This window comes from Hypanus sabinus, chromosome 3 (genome assembly GCF_030144855.1).
Source record: "Hypanus sabinus isolate sHypSab1 chromosome 3, sHypSab1.hap1, whole genome shotgun sequence".
Classification (NCBI taxonomy): Eukaryota; Metazoa; Chordata; class Chondrichthyes; order Myliobatiformes; family Dasyatidae; genus Hypanus; species Hypanus sabinus.
In genome coordinates, this window is record NC_082708.1 from 72,267,730 (window position 1) to 72,285,552 (window position 17,823).

At 35.4% G+C, this 17,823-nt stretch overlaps 1 protein-coding gene across 2 annotated transcripts in view; it reads right to left on the reverse strand.

Moving 5' to 3' along the window:
- Window positions 1-1,109: 1,109 nt before the first annotated feature.
- fam76b (family with sequence similarity 76 member B) overlaps window positions 1,110-17,823 on the reverse strand; it is a 49,020-nt gene continuing 32,306 nt past the window's right edge. For both annotated transcript variants that reach the window (XM_059964653.1, XM_059964652.1), the window contains exons 8-10: window positions 8,065-8,197; window positions 7,586-7,687; window positions 1,110-4,409 (exon numbers count right to left, since the gene is read on the reverse strand). In XM_059964653.1, the coding sequence (XP_059820636.1) occupies window positions 4,320-4,409; window positions 7,586-7,687; window positions 8,065-8,197 (325 nt within the window). In that variant the 3' untranslated portion in view covers window positions 1,110-4,319. The remainder of the gene's footprint in view (window positions 4,410-7,585; window positions 7,688-8,064; window positions 8,198-17,823) is intronic.

Sequence of the window (17,823 nt, forward strand, 5' to 3'; positions counted from 1 at the left end):
TGCCTAGCCTGGAAAATATTTCTAGCATTTACTGTTAATATTTGATATTTCATGGTTTAATGTTATCGTACAACACCTGACAATGAATCAGAGTATCAAGTAAAAATGAAATTATTATGAGGTCAACAACTGTGTGCTAACTATGAAGAGTAGCCATCTTTATTTTTCTACTCATCCACTGGAGTGTGTTAATAATCGTATTACAACACAGACTATACAGTGCCTCAAGCATGCCTTCATATCTTAACACATAGCAAACAAGGCACAACAATAATGTCACTATACTCCAGTTTCCTCACCGCATCATTCAGGGTTGAAACCATGTAATTGATTTGGCAATGATTTGAAAACAACCTTGTTTCAGTCTGTATCTGCAAACAGATAAGGAGGAACTGCTCAGTCAAGTTTGTAACTTTTGGAAGGGAATGATACATCTAAAATGCACCATGCTTTAAGCTCTTGGTTAAGCTTACCATGATTTACTTTGTAAATGCATTTTACGTGGCTCCAGGCGCTCCTATTATCTCTCACAGTTAATATTGAATTGTATGAATATACAAAGCTTGCCCATTGTTGGTAAACGGACTATACTCATAATGTCAGAACCAGTTATACCACTACAGAAAGAAAACCAAAATTGCTCTCAGGGTGACCACTAAATTCATATCATCCTATTATTTGATTACAAATTTAATTCAAAACATCTTCTAAGTGAAAGTTGACAATTCAATTAACTTACTCAACTGAAATTACTCAATAGTTGATAGGTTTCTCTGATCAAATAATCGTTCTTCCATAAAAATCATTCATTGTTGATACACAAATCTATAGGAACGTTATCTTCTAGTAACATGAAACTGCAGAAATTCAACAGTTAGTTTTCCATTTGAGACCATCATGTCAAGGCCAAACACCCATCCTCTTCAACACCAATAAATCCATGTTTTCAGCAAAGGATGGCCCAAAGAATAACAATCAACACCACTGATGCAATTTTCTCTTCCCAAGTCAAACTACTGGTGATGAGAGTGTATGCCGAAAATGGCTCATATAATGTTTAGGGTGATTTTAAAGACTCATCTTATCAGTGAGCCATTAGGAAATTCATGAATATCAGTTGTGACTAGGACTCAATGCAATATTAAAGCAGAATATTTAAGAAGATTTATTTCAAATTGTCAATATTTTAAAAAGAACAAGTATAAAATTTCAGTTGTTGACCAACTTATGATTACAGAATTCAATCTATTCCCATGTGTGGTTACAAATTCAGAGGAACACATTCCAAGCATGTCAATATATTTAGCGCTTTAAGGAAGACACACAGGAAATAACAAGGTGAGTTATGAAACTTTAAAATATACAACTGGCAGCTTTGACTTAAATCCTATACCATTAGAAAAAACACTTGTTTATGGTTACATACATTTGAAGTACAGTACAGTTTTACCTTGCAGTTTCACCACTTATACAGAAAATTTTGAAAATAAAATAAAAATAAGCATGTCTACGTCTATTGTTGCAAGGAAACATCCCAGACTATATTACAACATAAAATTTTCAAGTAATAAATGGAGGTAAAAACAAAAAAAATTAAAACTCAACACATGATTAAAATTGATCATTCCGATTTAAATACTGTGAAGCCTTTTAATTCTATGCACCCCATTTCACAAATGACATAGTCTACATTTTTACTACAATAGTTGTAGTGAAAATATGAAGGATAATTCTTCATACACACAATGTAACTAAGATTAGATTCAGTGAAAATGTGCAGATTTACACGACTAAACAATATTTTTAAAAGCATAGAAGCACCTAAAACAACTTCCTTTTGAAATTTTGCAAACTGATGTATTAGCAGAATTTCATACAAATGATATCACAACCCCAAAATAAATACTAAATTTGAAAACTGTGGAATGACAAGGCACTGTTACTGGTGGAGGTGGCTGACATGTAATGTGTAGTTGTATCACATTCTAACTCTGTTCTACCAATCTTTGTAAAATGCTCCATTTTCAGAAAAAAAATACACCAGCCCGCCTTACCAAACACGTTTAAAAAAATTAGTTTTATCAAGTATTCAAATACTTCTAGCAAAGATAACTATACTCACAACAATAAAACAAGCTAGCAAATATCTCCACATCACTTTGAAAACAAGTGTTCAAACAAGATCTTACTTTTGCTATATGATACTCCTATAATGCCCTATTATGAAAGTTAACTGATGGGAGTTATAAAGCCTATTTTCTGAATAGCACTGCAACATTATCAAGTAGTGATATTGCATCAGCCTGAGAATGTGTAGGTTTTTACTACTTCTCACTTTGTGCATTTAGCAAACATCACTGACATTTACTGTATATAGTTAAGATGCATAGGTTTTTAATGGGCTAGAGTTCAACCTTTTGCTGGTGGAGAATACTGCTTAAGAAAATAAGGCCTGCTCTTGTGCTGCCAGAATATAAGACCCAGGTAGAGATTTATTACTTTTTTGAAAAAAAAAATCAGAATTAAATCAAAATGTAGAGGATTACTGTGCATAAATATATCTTTAAGGTCTGTATGTAGAAGAAATCTCAGCAGCCTGTTGACCAACAAGCTGTCAGAAGTACAAATGAATGTTGTAGAGCTTTTATTGTTTCTTATATTACTACATTATTATAACAATTTTTTTTAAAAAATCCTATGAGCAACATTATGTTTTTATAATTGGGCAATAAAAAAAGTCATGGTACAAAATTTTAAAAAATCTTCAGTTTTAAAAATTTAAATATTGTTTTCAAATAAATATAATAAAACTGGCTATGTCTAATAATGAAATAAGTTGATTTTATGTTATTTATAAGCACCTTTACATAAAAATTCAATTTTATCAAAAAGCTGAGTTTAAAAAGTTGTATAAACCTTTTTATACACAATTTATGGTTTTGCTATATACAGCATAGCAAAAAAACTGTTTAAAAACAATTATTTTCCACGTAACAATTTTATGAGATCGAAGAACTATTTGTTACTATATAATTCTTTTCATTAGTTGATGGGCTATTTCAATTATATAATTTGAATCACAGATTATTAACAGTGACTTTTTAAAATGTCCATTAAAAATGTTAACTTGTTTGTCCTTTAATAAGATGCACAACTTACAGCTAATTTCCCTAAGGCACAACAATACCACCACAAAGCAAAAGTCCCATCCATTCATTAAGCCTCATTCCTAAAACAAAAACAGTAACTTTGTAAACAGACATCCATAATGTTAGACTGACGTTCAAGCACACAATGTTTATTTACCAGAAAATGACGACTATGGAAAAACGAGACAAAAGGCACAAGAATAATACAAATGCTTCTCTGATGGACTGAAATAATTTTTGTGGCATCCAGAAGATGCTCTTCCAAATTAAGTTTTTGGAGAAAACAAGTTGTTAGTGCCATTTAAAGCAGGTACACTTACCACCTAATACCTACAAAGTTCCTGTTTTTAAAGATCAGTTTGTAATATTGTAATGTTTCTCAATAATTCTTTACAGATATATCCACGAAAGCATTTTGTTAATTATGGTGAAAACAGAACAAAATTCTGCTGAAAATGAGTATCTACTCACATAAATATGTCATTTTTTGACAGATTATCAGGAAAGTCCACTGTTCAAGATTCTGCAGCGTTTGAGAATGAAAATCAGCTCTTGGCAGATAATCATTTTCAACATACAAGTTTACATATTAATTCAAATCTGCATGAAGTATACAGTCCTATAGCATAGCTGCTTAAATTTATTTCCAATAACCCCGAAAGACATCAAAATATACATTTTACATTTGAACTGCCAATTAATAACTTTTTTTTTGTATCTAGTTTCTGTCAATTTAATTATACTCTGGATGAGAGCAATCTTGATCGGCAGAAATATTTTGTCAGACCTCTATAAAGTAAAAGAAAGGAAATCTTGTAAAATCAAAAAATAGCCATTGCATTTGTAACTTATTTTTAGTGTTTTTTGCATTAAAATAGTTTCTCTGCAGGAAGTAATAATATGAAGTTTTTTTTAATATAACTTTTCCTCCTAGTCCCTTTTTAAATCCTCAAATTTAAGATTATAAAATGGATTCGGTGTTGGGCCTGTCAAATAGTGCTGTTTACACAAGACAAACCGGGTTCTTATTGCTGGTTAAAATATTAAAAAAAGATTAATCTAACTACTTTAAAAATTAGGGTGCAAAAATATTTAAAGGCTTCACAGTAAATTTCAACAAACGTGGCAGTTGTTACTCTCACTTGCATGATGGACCTGCCAAGGAATTCTTCAAGGAGACAGCAGGATGTTTCCGGTTTTCTCCATCTTTTTACCCTTGGACAATGCTGCAACTTGCTTCAACAATTCTCGATTTTTGGCCTATTAAAAATTGGGATAACGTAACAATTCTGTTAAAAGAACATTCATGCTAAATTAACAAAAACATGCATCACAGAAGAATATTCCAAACATTTTACAGGTGCATTCAAAGCATATTTCATATCTGTATTTAATAATAAAGTATCACCACTGAAGCTAATAAATTAAAAGATCAATTAAAAGATGTTTTCTACATTATGATACAGGTTCAAATATAACTGGATTTAAATTGTACGGTTAATGATAAAAGATACAAGGTTTAATAACGTACCCCATACTGTTAACTGTGAAAATATAGCAAAAGCACATTGCAAGACTTTTTAAAAAAATTACTGTCCAGATATTTTCATTGATTTAGTACTGCAGGGACTTCTCTCTGCACTTTACACATGGGATTTATTTAAAACAGAAAAATACAACTATCTCCAAAGTTATTAAGCCATTAATGATAAAGGTGGCAGTTTTAAATTCTGCTGGTGAGTACACTTTTTGATTTATTAACTAAAGTAAACATACTTTTGTATTTTGTGTACTATATCATTTGTATAGATCTAAATATTTTAAAGATAACCTGTAATACCACTAAGTATGTGGGTAATACTCTTTCCAATTATATCAAAATGTCAAAATGTAATTTATACAGAAATAGAAACTGAGCAAGAAGCAATGAATTAAAGAGTAGATGTAGTATGTAAAGAATAAAAACTAATTAAATGACCCATTGCTATGCTAGAAATTCTTTGTAACATTTCCTCCCAGTCCACTGAACACTGTTATATTTTGCTAATAGATTGTATTTTGCCATTCTTTGTAATTTACACATAGCAAGAAATCTGTCAAAGATTATTAAGACAAGACATCTTAAACAAGGTCAGAGTTTACTCACTTGACTTCCCTTTTAAAGTACTAATAAAAATAATTCTGAGATGATAAAATGTCCCTAATACCTATCTATACTTTAACCAAACAATTTGAAAAAGTTTTAAATTCCTTCTTAATGGTCAAAAGAAATGTATTTTGCCAAATTTATTCTGTAGTCTGTGCACCAACAGGAAATGAAGGGCACATCTTCAAAAGAGTATTTCTTTGCTTTTTCTAAGCGCTGTGAAACAAACTTGAGGTTAACGTATCTTAAACGAGGTATATGTACTTCTTTGATTATACTTAAGAAAAACCAAAAAAAAAATTAAACTATCAAACAAATAAATGCTTCTAAAAGGCAACACTATCTATCAAAAGCAACAAGAGGTGTCGCTAGTGAAGCTTGGTGAAGCTACAGTGGATGACATCTTGAAGAGCAGCACCAGAACCTCACAATCAGTCAGGACCAAGGGATCTCAATGAACCTGAAACAAACATTTTGTTTTGTCTCTCCACAGATGTCCACTGAACTGCTAAGCTTTCTATTATCTGCAGTTTTTGTTTACCTAATCAATCAACAGAGTCTGAGCTCTTCAGACAGATCATGCCTAGTCATATATAATGATGTCAATTAAAAAAAAAACAAGTAGATAAATGAAATGATGCTCGGGCAAGTATTCAAATATAAAATGTAAAAAACCAATGGCGGCAATAAGCTTAGGATAAAATTGCTAAGCAGACCAATTTTAATTGCTAGGTAAACCATCATATAACATTAAAACTGGATGAAGTAGTAATTAAAAATATTATGATTCTGGTACGCTGAAGAGGCAGAATAGCAATAAAGCTGCTGCTTTAAATTCAGTGACCCGGTTTCAACCAACTCCAAGTTACCTGCTCCAAGTTCAAAGTTCTAATTTCAATGTAAATTTACATGTCATATACTACACTGAGATTCATTTTCTTGTAGGCATTCACAGTAGAAAAAAGAAATACAATCTGAAATGCTACACATAAGCAAAGGCTGGTAAAAGACCAATGTGCAACACAGTAATTACAAAATAATAAAGTAACTAAATAAATAAAACTGAAAACTGAGAATGTGAGCTGTAGAATCCTTGAAAGTGAGTAGATAGATTGTGGAATCAGTTCAGTATTGAGGTGAGTGAAGTTATTTATTTAGAAATATAACATGGAACAGTCCCCTCCAGCCGCAATGCCCAGCAACCCACCTATACTAGCCTAATCATAGAACCTAAAAACCAGTACATCTTTCAACCGTGGGAAAAAAATCGCAGCACCTGGAAGAAACCTATGCACTCATGGGAGAACGTCCAAATTCCTTACAGATGGCAGTGAAACTGAACTCCAAATTCTGGAACATCCCGAGCTGTAATAGTGTGGCGCTAACTGCTGCTGTTGTACCCTATCCAAGCTGGTTCAAGAGCACAATGGTTGAACAGGTGAGCGGTAGAACTTCGGGGTGGGGGGGGGGGGGGGGAATTGACAGGAATGTGGGGAGAATGAAATGAGATGTGTAGAATGTGGGACTTAATGATTGCCACAGAGCTGGTGAGCCATATGCCCCTGTTCTGCGCCGTATGATTCTATGAACCAACCTGCTCCAATACGGTTTCAACACTGCTATCCATTTAACAATGTGCAAAATAACCCACATATGGCATGTACCCTAACTGCAGGTTATCTGACAATTGCTACTGTATCAACTTACATTGAATCATCAATCTGCCGGAAGTAGACATCGACTGCTCTATTTCAGATGTGAGGCCACAAAAGTTGGATGCAACTGACCAAGGCAGTACAGGTAGCAGTGGGGAGAAATAGAAGGAAATTTGTTGAAGACACAAAATAGGTTTCAGAAGAAAGTTGACAGACAGGCCAATGGTATGATTATCTCTTATGGGTGAGTTTCAGAGTCCAGCTAATCAGCGACAACAACCTCTTGTACTAACACTTTTCAAGTATATTTTTATTGCTCGTCTTGAGATGGTGGCAGGATCCAGCTACTAAATGAAAGCATCCAATTTATAGCCAGCTTATTTATTAAAGATATTTATAATCATATTTTTTATAACAAAAAATAATATACAGGTGAGGAGAACATGAGTTGTCTGTGGAGATTTAGGTGTTACTCATTAAGCTTCAGTTAAATAATTGCAAAATACTGGGTAAAACTCATGCCAGATATATGCTTAAGCATTATTGCCTAGAAGTTGTTGAATTATGTAACAGTGTAAAGTCAGGTAAGTGCAGATAAAAAAAACAACAAATATTAAGGAAAGACTGGTAAATACCTGTAGCTGTTCCACCACCTCCTTGTGAGCTTTTTCCATATTATTCATTTTTGCTCTTAGGTTATTTTCCTGGTATTGAAAATCTGCCTTCAGCTCAGTCAGCTTTAAAGAATAAAACAAAATAAGCACAGAAACATACAAAAAGTATATTTTTTTCTAAGTAATGTTTCCCAAGTTTCTTTCCTGTATAAAATTTTTCATAAGTGAGCACTAGTAATTATTTGACTATATCATTATTATAAAAGCAATCACACTGAATTCTATTCATGCTTTAATAGCTTCTGTTAAAAAGAAGTAAGCACAAGTCATCCATGAAATACTACTAATTTTCTGTTCTTTAATTAAGAGTGCAATAAATACAATAACCCATTGCAATTTCAGGATTCAGCAATTAACTCAGCAAAGACTGGATTCAAACATGAAATCTTCTGATCTACATCTCCTGCCATTATAGTGCACAGTATGGATTTTTTTTTAACCTTTTTATCTCTTTCCAAAATGGTCTGTTCTTTCTGCTGCAAAAGCCTTTTCAGAGACATCACTTCTTCTTTTAATTGATTGATTATAACAAAGTTGTCTGTCCCACCAGAGTCCATTGATTGGGTCAGTGAGCTGTTGAGAAAACAAAATATAGTTTAACATAAAACCAAATCAACAATGTGCAAATATCCTTAACTCACATTATCGTTGCAATAATAGATGGGCTAGGTTTTTAAACATGTTCAGCCAAAAAGTTTTGAGAACAATTCTCACCCATCACTTTAACACGTAATTGCAGCTAAATACAACAAAATATGGTTGGATCATTTGATCCAACATCCACTGGTTACTTACAGGCTAGTTGTGATTGCATCTCAAGTCACTCATTGTTCTTCAGGGAGCCTACTGGAATTCCTGACCAAATTAGATAGACTAACATGACCTAAGTTCTGTACCATTTAGCATTTATCAACATACACAGGGAAGATGACTTGGTACACATTAATGATTGTTTCTGTTAGTATCTTTTTGTTGAATGGAAAATGGTCTTACACTCATCTACCAGCCCAAAAGTGAACCCTTTTTCGAAATACTACATAATTTCACACTGAGCATCTAGGAGTTGGCTAGAGTGCAGCAGGCTTAAATACTTTATCTTGTTGATTGCTATTTATGGGAAAACAACTACATGGAGCATATTAACCAAATTCCCTATATCTTTACTAAGAGCCTTGGAAAGGTCAGGCTTGCACTTATTTGAAGGACTCTTGTCAATCAGCATTCTGGTCACACTGAAAAGTCTTGGTGGATCTAGATTCCTAAGCAACAAGGACTATCTATTCACATTAAAGGCCTGACACTCTATTCCCAGTGGCAGAGTTTGGCAGGCAAGTGGCCAGTTGAGGATTGGGTGCGTTGGTGATCAGAAGGCCACCTGCTAAGTGAAAGCAAAGGTATTCCAGTAACTTATTCATAGATATGAGAGGCAATTGGAAAATACAAATAATAAACCATTAAATAACAAAGCTACGAAATTATTTTAATTTATGTACATAAATTTATGATGATACCATAAGCATGTGGCAAGGCTAACAGGATTCAGGAAACTTAGTTTCAGGGCTATTCAGGTCCTGGTGAAGAAGAAAGAAGCGTTAGCAGTAAAGAAATGTTAGCAGTAAAGAGCAATTGAGGTGCTTGAGCATCAGAAATGCAAGAGAACAATTAAGAGGGAAATGAGAAGGGCTAAAAGAGATGAAGTTGCTCAGACAGACATGGTGAGAGAGAATCCCAAGAGCTTCTACAGATATATTAAGAGCAAAAGGATAGCAACAGGCAAAATTGGTCCACTGGAAGATCAGCATGGTCATCAATGCTTGGAGCCAAAAGAGATGAAGATCTTAAATTGATATGTTGCATCTGTATTTGTTTGGGAGGCAGAGTCTATAGAAATGAGTCAAAACATATTAAGGACATGGACCCAGTGTACAGAACAGGAAGTGCTTTACTGTCTTCAGGTAAATAATGGTAAATTATTTCCTCAGGACCTGACTAGGTGTCCTGTAGACCTTGTGTGAGGATAGTGCAGAAATTGTAGGGGCCCTGCTAAAGTTATTTCAAAAGTCCTTAACCAAAGATGAGGTACCAAAGAACCGGAGGATAGCTAACGTTGTTCCATTGTTCAAGAAAGGCTCTAATAAAAAAAATGGGGAAATTATAGGCCAATGAGCCTTAGTGAGTAAGTTACTGGAAGGTATTCAAAGGGACGTGCTGTATTGTTATTTGAATATACAGTGCTTGATCAGGGATAGACAAAATAGCTTTATGCATGGTCATATCTAACCAGTCTCTTTCAAGGTTACTAGGAAAACTGATGAAGGAAAGGTGGAGGACATTGTCTACATGGGCTTTAGGAATCCAGAAGATTCAGTCACTTGGCATTCAAGATAAAATAGTAAACTGGATTCAACAAAGGCTTTGAGGAGAAGCCAAAATGGTAGTAGATGGTTGCTTCTCTGACAGAAGTCCCGTGACAAGTGGTGTGCTGCAGAGATTGATGCTGTGTCTGTTGTTGTCATCTGTATCAAAAGTCTGGATCATCATTAGGTAAACAATCAGCAAAATTGCAAATGACACCAAGGAAGATTATCAAAGCTTACAGCGGAATCTGGACCAGATGGAAAAATGAGCGAAAAATGGCCGGTGAAATTTAATACAGACAAGTGTGAGGACAAACACAGTGGGTGGTAGGGCACTGAGGAGTATGGTAAAACAAAGAAATCTTGGAAGGGAGATCCACAATTTCTTTAAAGTAACATCATATATAGATAGCGTTGTAAAGAGAACTTTGGCCTTCATAAATCAAAATATTGCATGGTGGAGTTGAGATCTTATGTTGAAGTTATCTAGGACGTTGGTGAGGCCTAAATTGGAGTATTGAGAACAGTTCTGGTCACCTAGCTACAGGAAATTTATCAATAAGATTGAAAGAGCATTAAGAAAATTGAGAAGGATGTTGCTGTGACTTGAGAACCTGAGTTATAGCAAGTAGTTGAATAGATTAGGACTTTATTTCGCCAGAGTGTAGGAGAATGAGGGGAGATTTAATAGAGGCGTACAAAATTATGAGAGGTATGGATAGGGTAAATACATGCAGGCTTTTTCCACTGAGGTTAGGTAAGACTAGAACTAGAGGTCACAGGTTAAGGAGGAAAAGTGAAATATTTAAGAGTGAAATTCTTCAGTCGGAGGGTAGTGTGATTGTGGTGGATGGAGGTTTGATTTCAACACTTCAGAGAAGTTTGGAGAAGTACATGGATGTAAGGGGTATGGTCCAGTTGTGAGTTGAAAGGACTATCAGACTAACAGTTCAGCACAGGTCAAAGTGCTGCTTCTGTGCTGTGGTTCTCTATGATTTTATGATATAGGGAAATAAATTATTCTTCCAATCAGTAGTGCTAAACATTTAATCTAAACATTTGACTTAGTTATGTCCATGTTAAAAAAATCATTGGAAGGAAATCCTAGAAGTGGAATACAATAGATTCTGGTTAATTGGGCCATTGATTAACAAGGGGCAGTCTTTATTTGAGACAACTCTAAAAGAACAAAAACTAATTGAGATTCACTTCATTGATTTGGGACAATATGCCACTTAATAGGGATACAGTGGACAGTTTTTAAATAGCACCAATTGCAAAAGCAGTGATTTTCATCACTGATATTTGGCAAGAAATAAACAGTAAGACAATTCAGAACTGTTTTGCTCACTGCAGCTTCAAGCATTTAGGCTTGGAGATGCCAGAAACAGCCTTTTGGCCCACAATGTTGGGCCGACATTTTAACCTAATCTAAGATCAATCTAACCCTTCCATCCCACATAGGCCCCCATTTTTCTTTCATCCACATGCCTATTTAAGAGTACCTCAAATGTCCCTAATGTATCTGCCTCTATCACCACTCCTGACGACTTAGCTACTGTATAAAAAAATTACTTCTGACATTCCCCGCTATACTTTGCTCCAATCAACTTAAAATTATGTCACTGCCACCCCGCAAAAAAAAGCACGATACCTCTCATCATCTTATACACCTCTACCAAGTCACCTTTCATTCTCCTTCGATCCAAAGAGAAAATCCAAAGATCAACCTTTCTTCATTAGGGACGCTCTGTATTCCAAGCAGCACTCTGGTAAATCTCCTCTGCACCTTCTCTAAAGTTTCCACATCCTTCCTGTAATCAGGCGACTAGAACTGAAAACAATACTCCAAGATTGGTCTAAACAGAGTTTCATAAAGCTGCAATCTCACTTTGCAGCTTTGAACTCAATCCCCTTACTAATGAAGGCCACATACCATTAACATTATTAACCAGTCTGTCAACCTGCACAGCAACATTGAGGTATCTATGGACATGGACCCCAGGACACAAAGTACATGAGCTCCAGAACAAATCACTGTGGAGCCCATTAGTCATTATAAATTGTCCTGTGATTAGACTAGTGTTAAATAGGTAGGATGCTGGGCCAGAAGGGCAGGTGCATGGATGGATAGATAAATTTAAAAAAGTAAATAAACAATGAATCCACCACTCTACCTTCAGTCCCTTTCTCAAAGTCAACTATCAGGCTTGTGAGGCATGACCTGCCGCTCAGAAAACCATACTGAATATCCTTAATCAGACTATGTCTCTCCAAATGCTCATAAATCCTGACTCTAAGAATCCTTTCCAGTAGTTTGCCCACAACTGATACAAGATTACCGGTCTACAATTGCCAGGGTTATCCCTATCTAACTTTCATGAACAAAGGAAGCACATTTGCCATCCTCCAACCTTCTGGTAATACTCCTAAGGCCTGGGGTATATCCCACCTGGCCCCAGGGACCTATCCTAACTTTAAAAAAAAGTTCTAAAACACCCTCTTTCTTGACCTTGACATGCTCCACCACATCAACTGTCTACGCTGTCCTCACATTTGTCAAGGTCTCTCTCATTGGTGAATACTAAAGCAACATTTTCATTAAGGACCTGCTCAACCTCCAGGCAAATTTCCTGAGCAGTTCTAACCTCACTCTAGCCATCCTCCTGTTCTTAATTTACATGTAGAGAGACTTGGGGTTTTCCTTAAATATACTCACTAAGGCCTTCTCATGTCCCTTTCTAGGTTTCCAAAATCTCCTTTTAAGTTCCTTCCTGGCTACTTTACAACTCTCAAGAGCCCTGTGTCGTCATCCTAAATCTTAAGAATGCTTACTTCTTCATCTTGATTAATGTTCTACTTCTCTTGTCAATCATGGTTCCCTCACTCTCCATCCTTTCCCTGCCTCAATGGGACAAACCTACCAAGAACCACATGCAAGTGCTCCCTTAACATTCTCTACATTTCCCTTAGAACATCTGTTCCAAATATATGCTCCTAAGCTTCTGCGCAATAGCATCATAATTAACCCTCCCCCAATTAAATACTTCCCCCTTATTCTTGTCCAAAAGTTCAGGGAGTTGTGGTCATCATCTCTGAAATGCTCACCCACTGAGTTTGCTTGCACCAAATCCAGTATGGCCTCTCTCAACTGGCCATCTATATTACATTAGGAATCCTTCCTGGACATACCTAATAAATTCTACCCCATTAAACATCCTGCACTGAGTAGGTGTAATCAACTTTAGGAAAGTCAAAGTCACCCATGACAACAATCCTGTTATTTTTGCACTTTTCTGAAATACTGACCTGCTCTGCAGTGTCCCTGTTGTATTGGGGTGGGGGGAGGAGTGGAGAATGGGGTAGATAGAATATTCCTTACACAGTGATTGTTCCCTTCCTGTTTCTGAGTTTCACCCACACTGACTCAGCAGATGATCCCTCCATTGATGTCCTCCCATTCTGGAGCTGTGATACCTCCCTCCCTGCCCATTTTGAAACCCAGAAGATCCAGCAGCTACTCCTGCCAAAGTTGTCGTTCCATGTCCTGAGCTATCCTCTATGTTCATCATTCTTGCTTGCATTAAAGTAAGCACATTTCATAAAACCAACTGACCGCATGCATTTATGTTCTATCCACTGTCTATCCTTCCTCTACACATTGGATCTAGCTTTGCCCCAACTGCTCCATCATCTGACATAACACTCTGGTTCACAAACCCCTGCCAACCTAGTTTAAACCCACCCCAACAGCTCTAGCAAATGTGCTCGCAATGACATTGGTCACTCCCGAGATCAAGTGTAACCCATCTCATTTGTACTGGTCATAGTTCGCCCAGAAGAGATTCCAATGATTCACAAATCTGAAAAACTGCCCCCTGCACCAATTCTATGGTCATATATTCATCTGCCATATCATCAAATTCTTACCCTCAATGGTACAAAACAACAATACAGAGATGGCCATCATTGAGGTCCTAATTTTTCGCTTCCTTCCTATATTTGCTTGACCCAAGGCTTCTGTAATAGTAATCAATCCCCACCACCTTAAATGAGTGGCTGCTATTAGGACAATTTACTAACAGAAGTTATCAATAGGGAGAATAATTATTCCGTGTACAAGCCATTACGAATGATACAAAACGTCAGATCAAAGGACAATCCTAAAACAGTCTCCATTAACATCCAGTTAATTTGTTTCCACAGCTACAGCACCGTTAGACTGAAAGAAAGCTGACACACTCCAACTTATTTTATTGATCTATATAGGAATGTTTTCTGGTCATTTTTGTGTAGCAGATATGAGCAACACCTCATTCATTAAGTGAAGAACAAAGTATTATTAAATGGATTTGTAATGGGAAAGATATTACTCAAGATCATTGGACAGTCATTGTCCAGATGGTGAGACTCCTGAAACAGGCGCTCACCACCTGTTGACTTTGAAGTGAAGTGTGGTCACTTCAAATCCCAAACTTCAGGCTGGCATGTAGTTGAACAAAAGGACTGGATAGATGGAGAGTATTTATACACCTTAATCAAATCAAATTATGCATCAAGTCAAGCAACACATTTTACTGCGTGCTCAAAAAGACATTGTACAGATCACTCCCAACAATGGTACAAACTATTTCTAGTGTCCCAAGGTAATGGGATCAATTTCTAACAGTATGACTAACATAACACCCAATTAAGTTTTGAAAGAAAATAAATGTCATTTATTGGTAACTGGAATCTTTCTGGGCTTTCCACACACATTTGGTTGGAAGAAATCACACAATGGTGATAGTGAAAAAGCTGAGAAGGTTATGACAATAGATCAAAAAGTATTTTGATGAAATGACAAGGATTTGCAAACACTAGGTAGGTGAAATGATTACAACAAAGAATAAAGGTAAAGGGGAACCTGCATTTAAAACAAATCATAACACAAGGCAATACCTTTGCAGATAAAGCAACTGAAATGGATTACTAGTTGCCAAAAATAAAAATGTATCTACAAGAGGACAGCCAGAACATGCTCTGTTCTCACTGCCGCCATCAGGAAGACGGTACAGGAGTCTCACTACCAGGTTCAGGAATAGTTATTACCTTTCAACCATCAGGCTCTTGAACCAAAGGGGAAAACTTCACTTGCCCCGTCATTGAAATGTTCCAACAACCTACTGACTCACTTTCAAGGGCTCTTCATCTCATGCTCTAGATATTTGTATTTGAACAGCTTGTTGTTTTTTGTACGCCTAAGTTGGTGTAGTCTTTCACTGATTCTATTATGTATTTCTTAAGTATGCACACAAGAAAATGAATCTTGGGGAGGACGTCACGTGATGATGTAGGATGGAGACGCTGGAACTCAGCCCTCCGGTAAAAAAGTTAATAAATTAATGTTTAAGTGAAGAAAAGTCAATCAATACTTTTTTAAGGTTACTCATAAACTACTCTGGATTGTTTTAAGCTATGCCTCATAAACAGAGGATGAAGAAAACTACTTCCGCGAAGACCGCTCAAGTTGGAACAGAATCAAGGCCTACTTCTACTGAAGAACCGCGGACTCAGGTACAACACACCACCGGTGAAACAGAAAAGGAGACCGCGGCAGCATCGGCCATTTCTAAAGGAAAGGATCAACGAGAACTGCGCATGCGTAAAGGAACGAGCATGCGCAAACGAGTGCAACCAGAACTACAAAACCCAGCAACGACTGAAACCGACAGTGAAAGTGAGTCTGAGAGAGAGCCAGACTCTCTGGAAAAATCAGACGAAGATGGAGATGAAAGTTCCTCTGAAAATACAAAAAAGACTTTGAGGCAAATAATGCATAAATTAGAAAAATTAAATGCATTAAAAGTAATTAAAGAAAAAATAACAAAAATGGAGGCTATGTTTGATAAAATGACAAAGAAACAGGAAAAAATGGAAAAGAAAATTATAGATTTGGAAGTCAAAGTGGAAGAAATGGATGGAAGAATGAAGAAGATGGAAGATGATAATGATGCCTGGACATCAGAAAGAAAACAACTCGTGGGAAAAATTGATAAGCTCGAAAATTTTAGTAGACGCAACAATATTAAAATTGTTGGACTTAAAGAAGGTACCGAAGGAGAAGACCCAATAAATTTTTTTCAAAAATGGATACCTGAAAAATTGGAAATGGGAGAAGAAACTTCAATTGAGATTGAAAGGGTGCACAGAGCCTTAAGACCAAGATCTCAAGATGATCAAAATCCGCGATCAATTTTGATAAGATGTTTAAGATACCAGGATAAAGAAAAGATTTTGAAGGCAGCTGCCCAAGGTGCTAAAAGAAGAAAAGGTCCATTGATGATAGCAGAGAAACCAGTTCTTTTTTATCCTGATATAAGTTATAACCTTTTGAAGAGAAAGAAAGAATTCAATCCAGCTAAAAATGTTCTATGGAAAAAAGGTTATAAGTTTTTAATGCGTCACCCAGCAACACTGATAATTTTTTTGGAGGAGGGAAAAAGATTTTTTTCTGATTATCGAGAAGCGGAGGTGTTCGCACAAAAACTCCCATCTCTTTGCTAATTAAATGTAGAGATTTTTAAATGTAATGGTTAAAGATGAAGACAGAGATAGCGAATGGAACTGATGGACATTTAAGGATGATATAAGGGAGAAAAGTAAAATTTTAGAAATAATAACTGAGAATAGTATGTTTTTTTTAATATATATACTTTTTATGTTGCGGGGGGGCTGGGGAGCTTTGAATCGGTTACTACGGGATTCATGTGTGTAATCATGGCGATTGCCATGACCCGTACAATAGAGGCGGGTAATGTTGTGTTTTTTTTCTTTCACAACATTAGTAGGGGGGTATTTTGTTTTTTTCTTTATTTTCTATTTTTCTTCTATTCTTTTGCCTGGATGATTGGTGGGGACACACATAGCAACATGGAGACTTTTAAAAAGATTTCCCAGGATACAATGAAAGTTGAAAGATTAGATATTATTATAGATTGGAGTAACATAATTAAAAATAATGACTAATCTATTGAATTTTTTAAGTTTTAATGTTAATGGGCTTAATGGACCAATAAAAAGAAAAAGAATTTTAATATATATTAAAAAAATGAAAATAGATATAGCTTTCTTACAAGAAACTCATTTAACGGATATAGAACATCAGAAATTAAAAAGAGACTGGGTTGGAAATGTTATTGGAGCTTCATTTAACCAAAGGCGAGAGGAGTTGCAATTTTGGTTAATAAAAATTTACCAATTAAAATACAAAATGTATTAACTGATTCGGCAGGAAGATATTTAATTATACATTGTCAAATTTTTTCAGAACTATGGACTCTTATGAATATTTATGCACCAAATGAAAATGATGTAAAATTTATACAGGAGGTCTTTTTGAATTTGGCTAACGCACATGATAAAATATTAATAGGTGGAGATTTTAATTTTTGTTTAGATCCAGTTTTAGATAGATCAACAAAGGCTATTACAAAATCAAAAGTAGCAAAAGTAACTTTATCATTGATGAAAGATTTAAATTTGATTGATATATGGAGAAGAATCAATCCAAAAGAAAGGGATTATTCATTCTATTCAAATAGACATAAAACATACTCAAGGATAGATTTTTTCCTATTATCAACAAATACTCAAGATAGAGTGAAAAATGTGGAATATAAAGCAAGAATATTGTCTGATCACTCTCCTTTAATAATGACAATGACAATGATAGATAAAGAGGAATCAATTTATAGATGATTTAATTCAATTCTACTAAAACGTCAAGATTTTTGTGATTTTATGAAAAAGCAGATTCAGTTCTTTTTAGATACAAATTTACATTCAGTTGATGATAAATTT